We start from the raw sequence: 18,264 nt of genomic DNA, 5'->3' as shown, positions 1-18,264 counted from the left end.
CAGAATTGTGAGATTTAAGAATCTCACAATTCTGACTTCTTTTCTCAGAATTCTGACTTTAATCTCAGAATTCTGACTTTTTTTTCTCAGAATTCTGACTTTAATCTCAGAATTCTAACTTTAATCTCAGAATTCTGACTTTTTTTTCTCAGAATTCTGACTTTAATCTCAGAATTTTGGGCACCATGAAGGAAGAGATGTGGGAGCACTCAGCTTAACTGACAAAGATGTGAGTTGTTTGAAAGGGCCAGTGACACATTGGTGGAAAATTAGGCGACTTTTTATGTGCCCAAGTGTTCCCCTGTGATGCTGTTTCATTAATGGAAGATGCTAACATGTTTGTTAGCTGTCAAAATTCTGAAAAATGTCAGAATTCTGAGATTAAAGTCAGAATTGTGAGAAAAAATCAGAATTTTGAGAAAAAAGTCTGAATTCTAAGAAAAAAAGTCATAATTTTGAGAAGAAAAGTCAGAATTCTAAGAAAAAAGTCAGAATTTTGAGAAGAAAAGTCAAAATTCTGAGAATAAAGTTAGAATTCTGAAAAAAAAAATCAGAATTCTAAGAAAAAAGTCAGAATTTTTAGACAAATTCAGAATTCTGACTTTTTTCTCATATTAAACTGAAACAAAATTAAAAAATCTGTTAACTTTTAAATATTTTTAGTGGCCCATAATTCTCTTCCGTGTAGATCAGTGTTTTGTAATGATCCCCCTTTTTTTCCTTCCTGCCTCTGTGCGCCTCCCTATTATTAGCTACGGAGGCCTTACAGTGAGTGGAAGTGGCTCCATGACCGTCAGAGCTGCAGCTCTGCAAACAGCACCGGTGGACTCCACAGCAGCGTGCTGGCAGCACTGCAGTCGCCTTTTATTATAAATACCGATCCAAAGGGAGGTTTATCACCTAAAAAAAAACAGAGATCGGCCGGTTATTTTCTAAACATCGGTCCACCTTCCCCTGAAGATGAAGCTGAACGCGATCAGCTGTCAGGTGCGCGTCGCATCCGATGGAGCCCTGCTTTCCGACGCGCTCATCGACCAACCTAATTCAGCACTTCCTTTTGTTGCGGTAAGCAGGCGTTTGGTAGCACGGCAGCCAAGTTAAACTGGTTTTAATCCTTTATCGTTGGTTTTTTGCGCCGGGGTGTTTCGGAGTCGGATAAACAGGCTCAGGAGTCAGTGACGGGGCGTTACATAACATGTAATGCAGCAAAGCCTCATGACTAGTTTGTCTCGGTGGTGGAGGGACAGTTCGCTCTCCATGGTAGGAAATCAACTATTTTATACTCCTTCTAAGATTTTAAGGTGGATGATGAAAACGTACATATCTATTTTTGCTGACAGACTATTTGCATCGACAATGCTGTGCAACTTCGACCTTTAAATGAAATGATGAAATAATTTTAGAGTTGCGCATTGTACTGTTTGCTATTCCAGGAAGCAGTGAATCTTAAGCTTTAAGGTCAAATTGTTTGGTTTGTATCGTTGCATAGATTAGTCAAACAAGGCTGCAGCTTGTGTTGCTCGATTTTATGAATGGTGACAAGCTATGTGACTTAAAAAGCAGGGGACATTTACAGCCTTGCTTCTAACAATGTGAAGTAGGGCATTGAATGTATGGAATACAGATTTGCCCAAAATAAATAGAAAGAATTAGTCTGGATGAAGAGCAGTGACCCAGAGTGATGCTTTAAGAAGAGGATTATTCCTGTCCTGCATGTGTTAGTGAGGGCGGACTGACTTCATTCAGAAAATGGCAGTATGATATTTTTTGTGTTGTTCCCCAAACACAGGTTTTTAGAGTTTGAAAAAGAAAAAAAAAAATAATATTCTGAGATTAAAAATCTTTACCAAGAAAGCCTGTTTTTTGGGAAGAGTTTCCTGAATGTATTTTAGGTTTAATCTCATTTAAATGAATAAATGAGTCATTATCAGGGCCCTGTAGACCTTGGGGATTGGCTAAAAAGCTAATCCAGCCATTTAAAGCTATCATCAGATTTAATGTTTTTTTATATTTAGACAGAAGCTATTTAATGCAGTGTTACATATTAATTTATATTAAAATAATGCATTTTTTTTCCTAAATAAACATCCATATTAAAATAGATTTTTTCGTAATGATGGAACATTTAGAGGATTGTCTGAGGCTAAAAGGAGATGGATTACTCTTTTTTTCATGCAGTGGTTATGCATGCATGAATGTTCTGGACTCAAGGTTACCCTGCATGCATTTCAATGACACAGTAACTCCAATAGTAAAGTAAGTTTGTTCTTCTCAGAATCTGTTTTGCTGTCTTACATTTATTGTCCAGGATAAACAAGGTGTCCCTTGTGTCAGTTTGCTGGTCACTTTAAGAATCAGCGACGGGAAACTTGTGAATGAGCACAGGGAAGTCACGAGACCATTCATTGATAGCTCTGCAAGCTGACAGAGCAGGACAGATGAGAAACAGAGGGGGAGCATCCAGGTTCCCGTAACACACAGGATGCCATAGACTTCTGTGTCTGATAGGAGTGTTTTGTTCCTCTGGTTTAATTGCTCAGCTCCCAGTTGACCAATACTGATATGGACTATGAGAGGCCAAACGTTGAAACTATCAAGTGTGTGGTGGTGGGAGACAATGCGGTTGGAAAGACCCGCCTTATCTGCGCCCGTGCCTGCAATGCCACACTCACCCAATACCAGCTGCTCGCTACACATGTGCCCACAGTCTGGGCAATTGATCAGTACAGAGTATGCCAAGAGGTGAGTAAGAAGGCTTAACATTGTTAGAGCCTAGAATCTTTTTGATACTGATAAAAATAAATGAATATCTTTCATTATCACTACTTAGGTGTTGGAGCGCTCCAGAGATGTAGTGGATGATGTAAGCGTTTCCCTCCGCTTATGGGATACTTTTGGAGATCATCATAAAGATCGGCGTTTTGCATACGGCAGGTGAGAAGCTATGAAAGCAGTTGTTTTTGTACAAAGAGATTCTATTATCCAATCAAATTGAAAATAAAAATGTACCTATTGCAATGTTTAGGTCCGACGTAGTGGTACTGTGCTTCTCTATCGCCAATCCCAACTCTCTGTACCATGTAAAGACCATGTGGTACCCTGAAATCAAGCACTTCTGTCCCCGGGCTCCTGTCATCTTGGTAGGCTGTCAGTTGGATCTACGCTATGCAGACCTAGAGGCAGTTAACCGGGCCCGGAGGCCTCTAGCAAGGTGAGGCTGAATATGCAAACTTTTTTTGCATGCAAGCTTTCACTTTCACAGAGAAAACTATTTAAAGGGGAATGCCTTTTTTTTTTTTTTTTTTTTTTTTTTTACATTGGGCCCTTGATTTGACGTTATTAGATCATGTTCTACTCACCTATACGAGTTTTGTGTCATTTGGAGCTTTTCTGAAGATATTCCGTTAGGTTATATCCAAGTAACGTCTTCCTATGTGCAACGACTTGAAGGCACAAACTAAACTATTCTTTATCCTTAGCATTGACCTAAAAATCATCAATAATTGCTTGATTGCTTCTTCCGTGAGAGCTCAAACGAGACCTTTTTGACTTTAAAATAAAAGCACATTTACTATGTACTAGATAATTTAATATAAAAATAATACAACTTAAATGAATTCTTATCGGATAATTGTCTTTGAAAAAGGAAAAGAAATTATATAATTATTATGTACAATAAGCATAAATGTAACAATTACAGTATCTAAAACATTTTAACCTGGTCATAAAGTTTGAAGGGAAATGTTAGCTTTTCAATTAAACAAATAATTTCTTTATTATCATTTTAAAGTAAAAAATTTTTTTATTTGTATGTCAGCTGATCTGAAACAGGGAAGGCTTGATCTGGTTTAATGTTAGTGAGAAAGATAAAAAAAAAAAAAGCGTTGTTTTCCTCTCCTCTCCATCTATCTTTAAAATGTTTCCCTCATTTTCAGACCTATAAAATCCAATGAGATTCTTCCACCAGAGAGAGGCCGGGAGGTGGCCAAAGAGTTGGGTGTCCCATATTACGAAACCAGTGTTGTTGCTCAGTTTGGTGTCAAGGACGTCTTTGACAATGCCATCCGAGCTGCTCTCATTTCTCGCCGCCATCTGCAGTTTTGGAAATCTCACCTTAGAAATGTCCAGCGGCCTCTGCTCCAAGCGCCCTTCCTGCCTCCGAAACCTCCCCCTCCTATCATCACTGTGCCACCTCCCCCGTCCACCACAGAAGAGCACCCAGCTGGTCTGCTGGAGGACCCACACTGTGCTGATGTTATCCTGGTCCTACAGGAACGACAGAAAATCTTTGCACACAAAATATACTTGGCCACATCCTCCTCAAAGTTTTATGACCTGTTTAGTATGGACACCCAAAATGAGGAGGCGGAAAGGCCTCATCGTGGCCCTCTCTCTGGCAGAGAGCTGCTGATGCGTGCTGCTAGCTTTGATGTTTGTGAGAACAACGATGACGGAGACAGGGCAAACTTGAGAGCGTGCACCAGCGATGGGACCTTGAAGGATTCTGAGGGGGCACGGCGGGGCAGGCTGCTCTCCTCGTGGAGTCGAGCCTTTGTCAGCATTCAGGAGGAGTTGGTGGACGACCCTGTGACGTACTCCCCCAGATTCATGACCGTAGTGCACATGGACCAGTCAATCCAGCTAGGCTCTTTTCGAGCAGTGCTTCGCTACCTGTACACTGGTCAGCTAGATGAGAATGAGAAAGAACTCATGCAGATTGCACACATTGCTGAGATGCTGGAGGTTTTTGATCTGCGGATGATGGTGGCAAACATACTCAATAACGAAGCCTTTATGAACCAGGAAATCACCAAAGCCTTCCACGTACGCCGCACAAACAGAGTAAAAGAGTGCTTGGCTAAAGGCACCTTTTCTGGTGAGAGAAAATGATTATTTTTGCTTCTTCACTGCTTTCCATACAGTTATCACTAAGGTCTTACTAGTTTTTCTCTGTGGTGTTGCAGATGTGGTATTCAAACTGGATGATGGGACGATCATGGCCCACAAGCCTTTGCTCATCTCTAGTTGTGACTGGATGGCAGCTATGTTCGGTGGACCTTTTGTCGAGAGCTGCACCAAAGAGGTGAGGCAAACTTGTGAAAGAGATCAAAGAAAAGTAGTTAGTAAAAAACACACTGATGTTGCGAAGATCGATAAAAGCAGTGCCTTGTTAAAGATACAGGCCAGTCCCAAGCAAAGTTTTATTGAGATTCCAATTGGCAGCTTCAAAAATAACTCATACTTGTGCACTGTAAGGGAAAATAGTTTTTTTTTTAAAGCCTCTGATATCCCACAGTGACATTAAGTTCAACCACTTACTTTTAAAGGTCAGTTAATTAGTATTTTTATGTGCAAGCTAACTTGCAGTTGCTCTCCAAAATTATAGATTATTATATTATTTATCTTTATTTATTTATATCAATTATTTATATTATTACAATTATTGTAGATAATTATACATACTGCTAGAGCACAGAAAAAAATGACAACCCTGCTTTTGCTGCCCAGAGAGAAAGAACAAATTCCTCTTCTCCCGTGGCTTATAAACAGGCCCCCTGACTTTTCAGATTAGTAATTAAAAATAATTGGAAAAACCAAAGAATTCAAGACAGGTCAGAGATTTAAAAAGGTAAGTGTGAAGAAGCTTAACTTACTCTGGGAAACCAGAGTAACAATATATCAGCACTTTGTGGAACACTCAGTCCACTACAGTACATAAAAATAGAAGTATCACTCACCTGCAGGCCTAGTTAGAAATTATTTTCCACCTCAACTGACAAGCTTGTGGAGCCGTAGAAGCTGCTCACATGAAAATTAGTACCAGTGAATAGAAATAAGAAGAAAGGCACTGTTAAAAGAACAAAATAAGAAATCCTGTTTGAAGTTTGGCAGTTATTATCTAGAAGATAGAGAACATGTAGAGGAAACAGGTCTGGACAGATGAGAAAATAGTTGAGCTATTTTGCTTAAATGCTGGATACTATGTTTAATGACTAGGTCATTTTGAATATCACCATAAGAAAACTCAGATGCTAAATTGACCTAGACCAAATCTACAGGAAAACCCAATTCAGAATATTTCGCAGGATTTTTATAATTGCAGTCTACTGGAATTTCAGCCATTTTCCAAACAAGAACATGCCAGAATTCATACCTTAAAAAACATAATGCTTGAAAGGCAGTTCTATGAAATACTGACTCAGCAGGGTTGGATATCAAATCCAGGCAACATTTTACAATTTTTTTCTTTACTGGGGAAAAAAAAGTCTTTCTGTCATTTCATAATTAAACTGTAGTTGTGTTGATCTGCGTTATAAAGGCTCAGTAAAGTACATTTGTGGTTGCTAGAAGGCAAAGAGTTTAACTCGTATAAATACTTCTTCTAGGCAGTGAATGCTAGCGTTAGCAGAAGTCCAACGGCGATGTGAGGAGTAATACAATTAGGGGACTTGAAATCTTGTGTAATACAATTAAACTGGCTTTGTGATCCAAACATACAGTAAATCTGTGAAGAAACTGTTTAGTGTGTTTTTTTTATACAACTCTTAATAGCTATTTATTGTAAAAAAAAAAAAAAAAAGTAAAATAAAGATTAGGTTGCATAAATGTTTTGTTAGATTAATCCCCCAATTGGCAGCTGCTTTGAGACAGTTTTAGAGAGGTCATGCTTGTCCTTTTTCCATCATTGCTCCTGCAGCCAAATACATTATACATCTAAGTTGAGATTTTTTCATACATCTACGGAGGGAATTTTGTTCCAATATTTTTGCAAAGAACACATTTTCTAAATGAAATGGTCTGCATTTAATTAAAAAATAATAATTTTAATTACAAAATTGCATTCTATTCAAATTGCATTTTTTCAGATCACATTCTCTTTTCTTCTGGTTTTGAGCTTTCCTCTTGGTGCAAACGAAGGCGCATTTCTATTGGGATGTTAGTAAAAACATTGTTATTGGTCAGTGATCTTGGCATTGGGCTTGAAGCAAAGAGAGAGTGATCTAAAATTGATGTGAACTAAAGAATGCAAAACTCAATCTGAAAAAAGATTCAGAAAAAATAAAAAATATAAAAGTGTTAAATCTGTTAAAAATAAAAATGTAAAAAGAAAATATGGTAAATAATGTTTTATTTCTGGATTGTAGTTTCTTCAAATTTCCATTTAAAAAATTTGTTTACGAGTTTAATGAATTTCTATTTTTCACAATATTGTCACAGACACTGCATAATAGCTCCATATATATTTAATGCTCTGAACTTCCATATCTATGCACTTTTTTTGGAACCAGGTTTTTCCCCCACACCAATTCACGTTTGATCACTGCTGCACTTTAAGAAATGGAAATTTAATGAAAGCTTGACTAAATGTAAATGAAATTTAATTTTGCATACACTCTGTTTGTACAAAATGACAAAAGTTGTCTAAGTCATATTCTAATTTTCTGAGAATTTTAGGTTTTCATCATCTGTAAGCCATAATCATCAAAATTACAAGTATAGACTCAAAATATAAAATAAGTCCATATGAGTTTAATTTCCTGATATAATTTTCAAAAATGATTTTTTTTTCACAATATTTTAACTCTTTTGAGATGAACCAGTATTAACTGTAGTCAGAAGAAAGGCTTTTAAATTAAAATATGGCTTTGTATATTTAATATGTGTGAACTATTTCTCTTTTCAAAAATGCATCAGTGAAGCTATATTATTTTTACAAATATTTATTTTTGGGGGGTACACTAGAAAAAAAAGTTTTGCATATTGTGATTTTCCATTTTCTTTCAATTTCCATTTTTGGATCATCCTTTATCCTCTAAACAACATTTCTTTATTAAAGGTATTTCTTTATAGCCTTTCTCTTAGAAGAGAACAGGCAGCTTCATTCGCAGATTAAAAAGAGATATAGAGAAGTACAAGAAAACATGCCCGGTAACCAAGCTTTCACAAAGTTTAAGGGAAAAACACCTTTTTGTTAAGGCCCCCTGAGATTCTGAGGAAGAAACTGTCACATGAGAAAATAAGCATTTGGAATTCAAATCAGGGAAATGCATAAGCTTTTAAATAATTTTTCTCCCCTTTCCCATCCAAGGTGCTGCTTCCCAACACAACGCGTAGTTGCATGAGGGCTGTGCTAGAGTATCTCTACATGGGCAGGTTTTGTTCTCGGTCTGACTTGGATGCAATGGAGCTCATCGTTCTTGCCAATCGACTTTGTCTTCCTCACCTGGTTGCTCTTACAGGTATTGCATTGTTATTTCTTATTTCCTAATATATAACAGGATCCAAACAGAAAAAGACGTCCATCTTTAAATTAATCTCAGGCTCTAGGTTTTGTTTCTTTTCAGAGCTCTACACGGTAACGGTGTTGACGGAGTCGGCAATGATGGGGACTGATATTGATGGCGATGTGCTGATATACTTGGATCTGGCCCAGGTGAGTTCACCTGTCAATTATGTCAAAAATAAACGGAATTTTGATCATTTCTTATTTTTTAAATCCTAAGATCTTTATAGGTTATACCAACTCTCACCACCAACTTGTGGAAAAAAAATAATCTTGACCCCACCAGGTGGAGCCAGAGAAACAGTTTTACTGTTTGATTCCAGCAAAATAAGTAGGCTATTGAGTTTAGGAAAAAGGAGTCAATATCAGCTCTGACTTAACAATAACATTTCGAACCATCTATGATTTTTCCTTCAAATCTTTAATAATGTCCTTTACCTATGGGAATATTGCTAACAAGGTAAAAGTTCTGCATTTATTTTGAAACAATATGAATGCTGTGTTTTCATGCTAAAGTTAATATCTACAGTAGGGGGCCGTTTCACAAAGCAGGTTTAACAAACTTAGACTCAAATTCTCTGCTCTGAATTAATCTAGACTAAGGTTGGAAACTGAGTTAACAATTTCCTTAAAGCTGCTCTGATTTAGTTTAATCAACTCTTAGTAGGTCCACTCAGGATGGATCTGCAAGTATGAAAAGCCTTTATCAGTGGAGAGCCGATTCCTCGAGTCACCGTGACGACAGGCAGCAGGAAGTGCCTATTTCACCTCACTAGAACTAGAGATTTCAATGCAGAAATTACAAAACTAATTGGAGACTTTGTTTAAAAGACAGAGCAACAGGACTACAGCTGCAAAGCAGAGGAAGATGGCGAAGGAGAAGATTGTCACACCAGTTCATGCACAGGTTTATATGCAGTGGCAGGCTGTTTGAACATTTATTAATAGCTGTTGTTACATTTGTAGATCACTAAAATAAAATTCCTCCTGTTCAAAATCACATTTCTAGACTGAACTGTAATAATGTATTTCCTGAATTACATTTTTGCAGCAGAAACTGAATCTGAGAAAGTAAAAAAAAAAGAAATTCCACTAAGAATCAAGTTTTATATACATAGAAATCTTTAAACATTTTAAGGCTCTATTTTGACATTTATCAGCATGACTGATTATGTATATATTATTCATAAAAATTATTTGCCATAGTTAAAATAATAACATATGCTGACCAGTAACAATAGAAATATGGAGATCTGAAGTAAATTTCTGGACATCCAGAATGTTTATTCTAGCAGTGAAAAATGTCATTTTGTTTTAAATAGTTATTTCGACAAGACAAACATTTTTTTTCAGATATCAGAAAGAGATATTCAGTCAATCTAATACATATAAAATGGCTAGCCTGCTGTAACCATGATAACATTACAGGAAAACTAGTTTATTTCTTGAATGGTAGTCTATCAATGTTTTCTATTTTAGTGGACTCACCTGTCAGCAGGTGAAGATGAACTATAAAAATATTGTTAAAACAGGTAGGACCTGTTCATCATCTTATAGGGTGGCTCCTCATGTTTATTCTTTCTTCCAAAAGAATATAGAGAATATAGAAAAGCCAATTAAGCTAACAGTCATGTTTTTGGACTGTGGGAGGAAGTCGGAGTACCAGGAGAGAACCCATGCATGCTAAGGAAGAACGTGCAAACTACAAAAGGACATGCAATGTTTGTTTTTAAAACCTAATGTGTCTAATGGACCTAGTGGATGATTTTTTTTAATGCACAAAACTATGACAATAATCTGACTATATCAGGAAATAAAACAAGGTGATTGGCTCTAAGGAGGGCAGAAACAGGGTAGACTCTTGAATTACTGAACCAAACCTGCTACAGACCGGGTTAGCTCTGGGGAGGATGTTACTACGGTGAAGGAAACAGAGGTTGAGTAAACTCTCTTCTTGAAACAGAAAACTCTGAGTTTTCCTGATTTCAGGGGTCCGTTTCATGAAGTAGGTTTAACAAACTCGGATTTAAAATCTGGAACATTCATAACAGCTGCTCTGAAAAACTACAACAAAAATCTCCTGACAAAATCAGGAAATAAAACAATGTGATTGGCTGTAATGAGGGCAGACACAGAGGACACTATGACCATGTTAGCTTTGGGGAGAATGTTTCTACAGAAACAGAGGATGGACAAACTTTCTTTGTGAAAACGGAAAACTGTCCAGTCAACCTGAATACGCCTTGTTTGAGGTGCTGGAAACCTAGAAATAGACCAAAGGCACACAAAGGACATCTGCACACTTGTATCTGTACAGGATTTCACATTTTGATGTAAGACTTCGGTCAAAGACTCTTATCTATCCAAATGTATTTCAAACTAAAAACAAATTTCCAGTTTCAGCAAACAAATTACAAAAATGTCATTATGCTGTCTCGATGTTTTACCCACAGCCTTCCTTGAGAAAGCTCTGCTTGTCAGAACATCTGATTTACCTCAAATAATAAACCTGTATTTTTTTTCTTAGGGGTCCCTCAGGCCGTAAAAACAGCTATTATAAAACCACTGTTAAAAAATAGCTATTATAAAACCACTGTTAAAAAAGAGCAAACCGGGCAAGCTGCTACTGCGGAAATACGGGCCCATCTCAACTCTCCCTTTCATCAGTTAGACTGTTGAAAAAACTGTGCTTCAACAGCTGCACACCTTCCTAACAATGAGCAGCCACTACAATGTCTTCCAATCAGGCTTCCGTGACCATCACAGTTCAGAGATTGCGCTTGTCCAGGTGTTTAATGACCTCCATATAAATGCAGACTGTTGAAGAACCACAGTGGTGGCATTATTGGACCTTACTGCAGCATTCAACACTGTTAATCACTCAATTTTATTAGAGGACTTGGAAAACTGGGATGGCTTTGGTGCAGCACTGGACTGGTTTAAATCCTACTTGAAAGACAGGGAGTTTGTAGAGAACTTTATATCAGAGCCACAAAAATCACAGGCGGCGTTCCCCATTGGTCTGTCTTAGAGCCCCTTTTATTCAGTATCTAGATTATCCCCTTAACTCAAATCTTAATAAACAACAACATAAGTTACCAAAACTATGCAGATGACATTACAATGTGACTATGAACCCATTGAAGCACTGATTTTAGATAATTTTCTTCAGCTGCATTAAAACAAAATATGTTTTGTGCCACAGGAAGTATGACCAAAGGTTAGCACACAGCTTCAGCTCATACAACTAGAAACCACCCATAACCTCTAAATCTGAGTGTAGTAATGGACGTCAGGGGCACATAAAGATGGTGACTTCTGTCACCTAAAGAACATTTCAAGGGTTTATGGACCTTGATAAAATAATACAAATATTTGGATAATATGAACTTTGCATAGCTAGAACCAGAAGCAAACATGGAGAAGCACCTTTTTGGTCTTATGCTCCACTAACCTGGAGCGAAGTCTGACACCCTCATTTGATTTCAATGGAGATAAAAAAAAACACATTTGTGTAGAGTGGCCTCTGACTGTGTTATTTAAACATTATTATTGAAGTTTTCAGTTTAACTATCATTTTTTTCATTCATAATCCTCTTAATGTACTGGATAATTTTTATTTTCATTTAGTATTTGTTTCATCTCCATGCCACTGCAGTTTAGTTTCCTCATTTCTCATGTACAGTGCTTTGAATTGTCTTGCCAGTGAAATGTGCTATAAAATCAAACTTGTCTTGCCTTTTCAGAGCATACATGGTACAACAATAAAGAGGCGGGTTAAAAACAGTTGTACTCTTATCAAGGTCTTTTGTACTGAAAGCTCACATTAAAAGCTGAAATCTTGTATGGATTTAAGTATGCTGAAATTCTCTGTATGTGGAAGTTATTTAAAAAAAAATATGTATTTACTACAGGAAAGAAACTAGAATGCTTCAACAATAATTTGATGCCACTGAAGATGAGATTTCTGTGTTTTAAATATAACTGATGCATCACTAACACAATTTGACATTGGGTGTTGGCAGTTCCATGGTGCCCAGCAGCTGACTGGCTGGTGTCTACACCACATCTGCACCAACTACAACAGTGTCTGCCGCAAGTTTCCCCGTGAAATGAAATCAAAGTCCACAGGTAACACATTTAGAACTTTATATAAATCTCTGATAGTTCTTCTTCTCAACCCAGCATCAGAACTGCAAACAATTAGCTACTAAACTACAACTAGGAAGGTTAACATTACTAGATTTGGGGATATCAAGCTGTGTTGGTGGGCATATGGAAAAACTAAATATGAAAAAAAAAACACTGTTTTAAGCCATTTTTTTTTTGGTTTTTTTGTTTGCTAATCTTTTTTAACTAAAGTAAAAATTGAATTTTAGCAAATGTGGGTTCTGTCCCCTACTTTTTCAGTTTTTGAGTTATCGCTGCATTGCCTGAAATCTTTCCTTTTAATGTAAATATGCAGCAGCCTGTTAATATTGGACCATAAGGCAATGCTACACTGTCTATGAGAAGGCAGGGGATTTTAAACAACTCTGCAGTTAAACATGACTTAAACAGTATTTGTTCACTAAAACCAGTAAAAACGATTAAGGAGTTTGATCTACTGTATAAATTGTCTGTAGCATCTAATATCAGCTATATTTGCACCTTGTACCACTGGTGGATGTATACAGTTACCCTATAAAGTTCTCATTTGACTGATAATACTGAAATTGGCTAACTTTGAGATTTTTTCTCTTCCGTAGCTTTTTTATATATGTTGTACATATTTGCTCCCGTTTTTACCATAAAAGTCACACTGTTTAAAATTTGCCCTATTGTCCCTTGAACTATTACCTCTGTTGCAGAAAATCAAGAATACTTTGAGAAACATCGCTGGCCGCCAGTTTGGTACTTAAAAGAAGATGATCACTACCAAAGAGCACGCAAAGAGCGTGAAAAAGAGGACTACCTGTACCAGAGAAGGCAATGTAAACGCAAGTGGCTCTTCTGGAACCTTCCTTCCTCCCCTAACTCAAACTCAAATTCACCTTCTGGTTCATCTGCCGTCATTTGAGCAGGTGGTAAGCACAGGGTCAGCTGTGGAGTACATCTCTGTGTTTGCACTGGTAGCTTTCTACTCTCCAAACATTCAGACTGTTTCTTCTCCTGCCTGTGTTGACACTCCAGGTTTGCAAAGTCAGCTCAGAGTCCAGATTGAAATGAAAAGGTTTATTCCTCAGAGTTTTAGCTCTGTAACCTCAGTGATCTAAACCTTTTGGACATAACTCTCACTGTAACAAGTTCAAATATTAGATCATGTAGATGGTAATATATTCCCATTTTAGAGTTTTTAGCTTGAGTAATACACTTTTACTGGAACAGCTGTGGTTATAAATGTTATCAGTGACCTCAGCTGACAACTAAGTGCTGCTTACTAGCTGTGACAACCAGCAATTCAACACTAACTAAACACTCAGAGATATAACACTTTGCCCTTAAGTGTTTATACAATCTGCCAAACCGTGTGTAGATTATGATTTCACAACCAGGATGTAACAAACGTATGGCCTGCCGTTAGAGAGCAAACTGAAGTCATTCATCTGGACGTTGTCATGATCATATCTACAAAAAAAAGCAATTTTATTCCTGTTATTTTTCTGTTTTTAATTCTACTTTGCAGAATTTGTACAACAGGCATGAACACCTTAAAGCTGTGTCTCTTGACACACTAATCGCTGATCTTTTTGTCTGTGGCATTTTGTCGCAACAAGGGCTTAAGCTCACATGCATCCAATGTCCTCTGACCCAGGATTCCCGATGAAAATGCTATTTTCTTTCCATTTCTTCTAAAACTCCAGAATGCCACCATCACTATCACTCCATCTGTGTTGCTCAAGGCAGGTTAATGGGACAGATGTTAAACTTTGTTAGATTTGTAATGAACAGTTTGCTCATTTCAACTGCTGCCGTCAACTAAAAAAGCAGATTACTATTTCACTACAACTGCAGTCTCTGATGGCTTTAAGAGATTTTCCTTACTGACCTAAAGGACCCCCACCTCTGAATTTGGTTGTATATGTAAAACTTGGACAAGCAGGCAACTGAATGATCTAATCCCTTCACTTCAACATCCCAACAAGCACTTTCTGGACTTAAGAAACACACATGAACTTCCAGTGGCAGCCTAGCTGCTTTAGTCTGTGCTGCACCGTGGAAAAGCGACAGGAGGAGACAATGTGAGACTTTCAAAGTGTGTCTATTACTCTTGTGAATATCACACCATCTTTCAGGATTTGTTTTTTGCACACCTCGCTGTATAACACATTCAAGAATGTCATCTATTGTTGCTCTTGATTGTACGATGAGCTGCAGAATGAGTCCGATTTGCAGGCATGGTGCTCAGAGAGGATTGAGTAGTATTGTAAATTGTATTAGATATTAGATCAACTCTAATGTGCTGCTGTTACCTAATGTGCACTGCTGGCAGTGAGCAAAATCTTACTATATTACTGAACAGACTGATCGAAATGTATTTAGTTACTGTGCAGCTATTGTTGTTTAAAAAAAGTGAATAAATATTGTACTGACTTCCAACTACATCTGTTACATACTTTAGTGTACCTGCAAACTATAGGCAGGCAACTTTAACAGTGGATTAAATATAAAATAGAGCTGTAACGTAAAGTAGACAGTAGATTACATCAGATTAAAGTGTACGTTACATCGTTAAACCATGCTGTTGTTATGCGAAAACAATTTCTCATTGCAAGACTAGCTCATAGTGTTCAAAAGCTGTTTTTAATTTCTATTATTGGGTTTTTACTTTATTCTGGCATAAAGGTTCTTGCAAATGCATTCATACCCCTTTAACCTTTTAACATGCTGTAACTATGAAAGTATTTCTCGGTATGCATAATGGAAAAACAGTAATTTGCACCTTTACCTTTTTCTTTCCCTCAAAGTTCTATAAAGGTTGGGTTTTTAACCAAACCATCGCATAAATTTGCTATGACCTTTCCCTCTTCTAATGTAGCTCTCTGTTTGACTTTATAGGTTTATGTTATGCACAGAGGTGGATTTTGAAAGCAAAATTTTTTTTGCATCAGATTTTATGTTGGGGTAGTAGAGTATGGGGGCAGGATCTACAAGTGCATTCAAATTGTTTAAACTGCTGAAACTTTTGCAATGTATAAAAATACAGAAAAATTATAGGGGTATGCAAACTTTTCAAGGCAGTCCATATTTAGACCCTGAAAAAAAAAACATGCATCTTTATAAAAAAAAAAAAAAACTTGCTTGAATCCACTGCTGGTCTAATCAATTAACAGCAGGAACAGCCAAAAGTTGACCGCTTTTCAAATGTGAGATTTAGATGAAGGGTAAGGCTGGTGCTCTTAACAATTTTAAATTATTTTCAGGTACACATTGCCGATGCTAATTCAAAATGTTCCTTAGCATTTTTTATATTATTAATAAAAGTATTATTATGGCACATATTCTTCCTTAGAAACATTGTAGTGAAACAGCAATTCTGAATGTTCTAAGTAGTTTAATAGGGTAAACGCTTGGAGGTGAATCATTTTTATATAATTTGCCTTTTATAATGTGACTGCTAATTGTTTTAGACATACATTTAATTTCTCAGTGATTCTTATGTTGATGTTTCACATCAACAACACCTCATGCCTTAATGTACAGTGTGCTGCAGTGTATGGTGTTGAACGTGTAGCTGTGGTCTTCTACCTGTCTGCTGTATTGTAAGCTGCCTGGTGCTTTCTGATGTCTATCTGTTCACGTGCACAAACCCCTAATTTGGATCTAAAGCAATCTGTTTGTTTAATTTGCCTTATCTTGAATATAAAATTAAAAATAGAAACAGAAATCTACTTAAAGAGTTTGCTTACCCAGACCAGACTATAGTGATGACTAAAATGCAGGGATTTAACATTAATTCCACAGTTTTAAGGATTCCTTTAAAAGCTCATACTTTCTGCAGAGGTACACAATGTTAACTCAGTGTTAAGATAGTAAATCCAATATGTAAATGTTTGCTCTGCTATTCAAGTTTTACACAGCATTTAGAGTAGTTTCATGCAGTCCATATTTTGTAATGTTCATACCGAAATGCAAACTTGCACTGCTTTTTGGTACTGGGTTTTCTTCAGATTGCAACATCATTACATATATGAAAATCAGGTTTAAAAAAATAAATAATAAAAGATCAGATTAGATAAACTACAAATATGCTGTCACGGGGCCCCTATTCTATATGTCTGGGTGCTATATTCCAGCTACAGAGAAGCACAAACCAAAGGGAGCTTTAGCAGCACCAGAAATATGTAGTATATGCTGCACAATCACTACTGCATACTGTAGTTTATGAGGCCTTCTCTGAAATAATAGACAAATTGGAAATATGACGCAAAAATACAAATATATCTTCTTAATATGAATGTTTTTCTCCAGTGTTTGAAGCCTGGGAGACATTGTATGTTTTCTCTAGGTTTATTTTAGCTGTCAAGAGCTGTTTTTATGCTCAAGGAGCTGTAAATCTAAAAAAAATAAAATAATAAAAATGGTCTGTAGCATGTGTTGTTGAAAGTGTGTATATAACATTTAAATAAACAAAAAATTACATGTGCACATGTCGACATTGCTTCAGTCTTCTGGTTTTTTTCTTCTTCTAAGTTTTCATAATGACACCTGAACCCTGCACAGCACCAAACGCACGCAGACGCAGCGGAACTTTACCAGCGTCTATCGCCTGACTGACCCAGAGAGGAGGAAAACTGCAGACAAACGCACCTTTAAACCCGATGGTAATGTTTATAACAAACTAACATGTCTGTTAATGCTTTATAGCGGGCTGTATTTTTTACTTTGCTTACTCATTGCTCTTTGGCTCCGTGGACACTTCCTAAATTGCTGAGCGTCGAATAACAAAGTGCGACAGAAATAAAACTAATGCAACAAGTGAAAGCTAAACATTTAAGTGCTTATAGTTAATTTAACGCTTTTTTTAACTGAAGATAAGAATATGGATTTTGGTTCAATCTTAATTCTGCTTTGTTTTGTCTTCTATTTTTTAACAAGACGAGACAAAAAAGTGGAAGTGCGTCCATTTCTCAGCTGCAGAGCAAAACCTAATACTGAGCGCGCGCCGCCAGCATCAAAGACCGCAGACAGTTAATTAACGCGCAAAACAGCTGTTTAGTTTAGAAGAAGAATTTGACGTGATTAATGCATGTCTGTGTAGTTTACGGTTGTATGCGCAGCACGTTGAGGATGGTAAAATAAGCAGGCATGTATGGCAACACGTTAATTAAAAACAAATAATGAACAGGATATAGCCTACCCAGCCTGTCACTCTGGATTCACCTGTTTAGCTGCATTTCAACAACGTCACAGATGTACTAAATTTGAGCATCTCGATAATTTTCAAAATGAGCTTCGGAATGGGGAAGCAATCAGAGATTAAACTAAGTTCAAACCTGGCATGGCTGTCAGTATGGAGAGCCGTTTGAAACATATTTAAATGATTGAATATTGTTCAATAACAGAATATTCTATAAAATAAAATAAAAAAACCATTAAATTAGAAAAAAATCAACATTTTGCTTATTTTTGTCATATAAGTTGTATTGTTGTTTTTTAGTTCAATGTATATTAATTCATTAAAAATATATTAACTTTAGTTCACGATATATGTAATACTTTTATTTAATTCAAAATGTATTCATTTATTTATTTTAATATAAATTTATTGATTAATTTTGAATGAAATGGCTCTGAAAACAAAAAACCTGAAAACAAAAGAAAAAACATGCACTAAGTGGCAATTATATGTATGTGTGTGTGTGTTTTTTATTTTTATTTAATTTTTTTAATTCAAATGTCAGAGAAGACTATAGCATAGTGGTTATATAATATGGAAACACAGTACTGATTTTAATAAACCCTATTCTATAATGTAAAAAAAAAGAGAATGCACATAC

At 36.5% G+C, this 18,264-nt stretch overlaps 2 protein-coding genes across 3 annotated transcripts in view; both read left to right on the top strand.

Moving 5' to 3' along the window:
- Positions 1-779: 779 nt before the first annotated feature.
- On the top strand, positions 780-16,849 carry rhobtb2 (Rho-related BTB domain containing 2). Of its 2 annotated transcripts, none has more exons than XM_015389160.1 (10): positions 780-1,065; positions 2,541-2,742; positions 2,831-2,934; positions 3,026-3,211; positions 3,936-4,876; positions 4,965-5,083; positions 8,090-8,240; positions 8,346-8,434; positions 12,310-12,415; positions 13,135-16,849. In XM_015389160.1, the coding sequence occupies exons 1-10, from the start codon at positions 1,004-1,006 to the stop codon at positions 13,341-13,343; spliced, it is 2,169 nt and encodes a 722-aa protein (XP_015244646.1). In that variant the 5' UTR covers positions 780-1,003; the 3' UTR covers positions 13,344-16,849. The 2 variants fall into 2 exon arrangements, with proteins under 2 accessions (XP_015244646.1, XP_015244647.1); XM_015389161.1 differs by lacking the exon at positions 780-1,065 and adding an exon at positions 1,078-1,260.
- Positions 16,850-16,971: 122 nt separating this feature from the next.
- Positions 16,972-18,264, top strand: part of LOC107093863 (phosphatidylethanolamine-binding protein 4-like) — a 33,274-nt gene continuing 31,981 nt past the window's right edge. Inside the window, exon 1 of the mRNA XM_015389169.1 lies at positions 16,972-17,088. Coding sequence (XP_015244655.1) covers positions 17,086-17,088 — 3 coding nt within the window. The 5' untranslated portion in view covers positions 16,972-17,085. The remainder of the gene's footprint in view (positions 17,089-18,264) is intronic.

The sequence above is a fragment of the Cyprinodon variegatus genome, unplaced genomic scaffold (genome assembly GCF_000732505.1).
Source record: "Cyprinodon variegatus isolate N-32 unplaced genomic scaffold, C_variegatus-1.0 Scaffold451, whole genome shotgun sequence".
In the NCBI taxonomy this organism is placed as follows: domain Eukaryota; kingdom Metazoa; phylum Chordata; class Actinopteri; order Cyprinodontiformes; family Cyprinodontidae; genus Cyprinodon; species Cyprinodon variegatus.
This window is presented reverse-complemented; position numbering and strand designations above follow the sequence as displayed.

What these genes read in the sequence shown, in the direction of transcription:
- rhobtb2 (XM_015389160.1), top strand. Translation starts at nt 1,004, where the DNA reads ATGGAGCCCTGCTTTCCGACGCGCTCATCGACCAACCTAATTCAGCAC. An exon ending in AGTACAGAGTATGCCAAGAG is followed by an intron (nt 2,743 to 2,830) that starts GTGAGTAAGAAG and finishes ATCACTACTTAG; the next exon opens with GTGTTGGAGCGCTCCAGAGA. An exon ending in GCCCGGAGGCCTCTAGCAAG is followed by an intron (nt 3,212 to 3,935) that starts GTGAGGCTGAAT and finishes CCTCATTTTCAG; the next exon opens with ACCTATAAAATCCAATGAGA.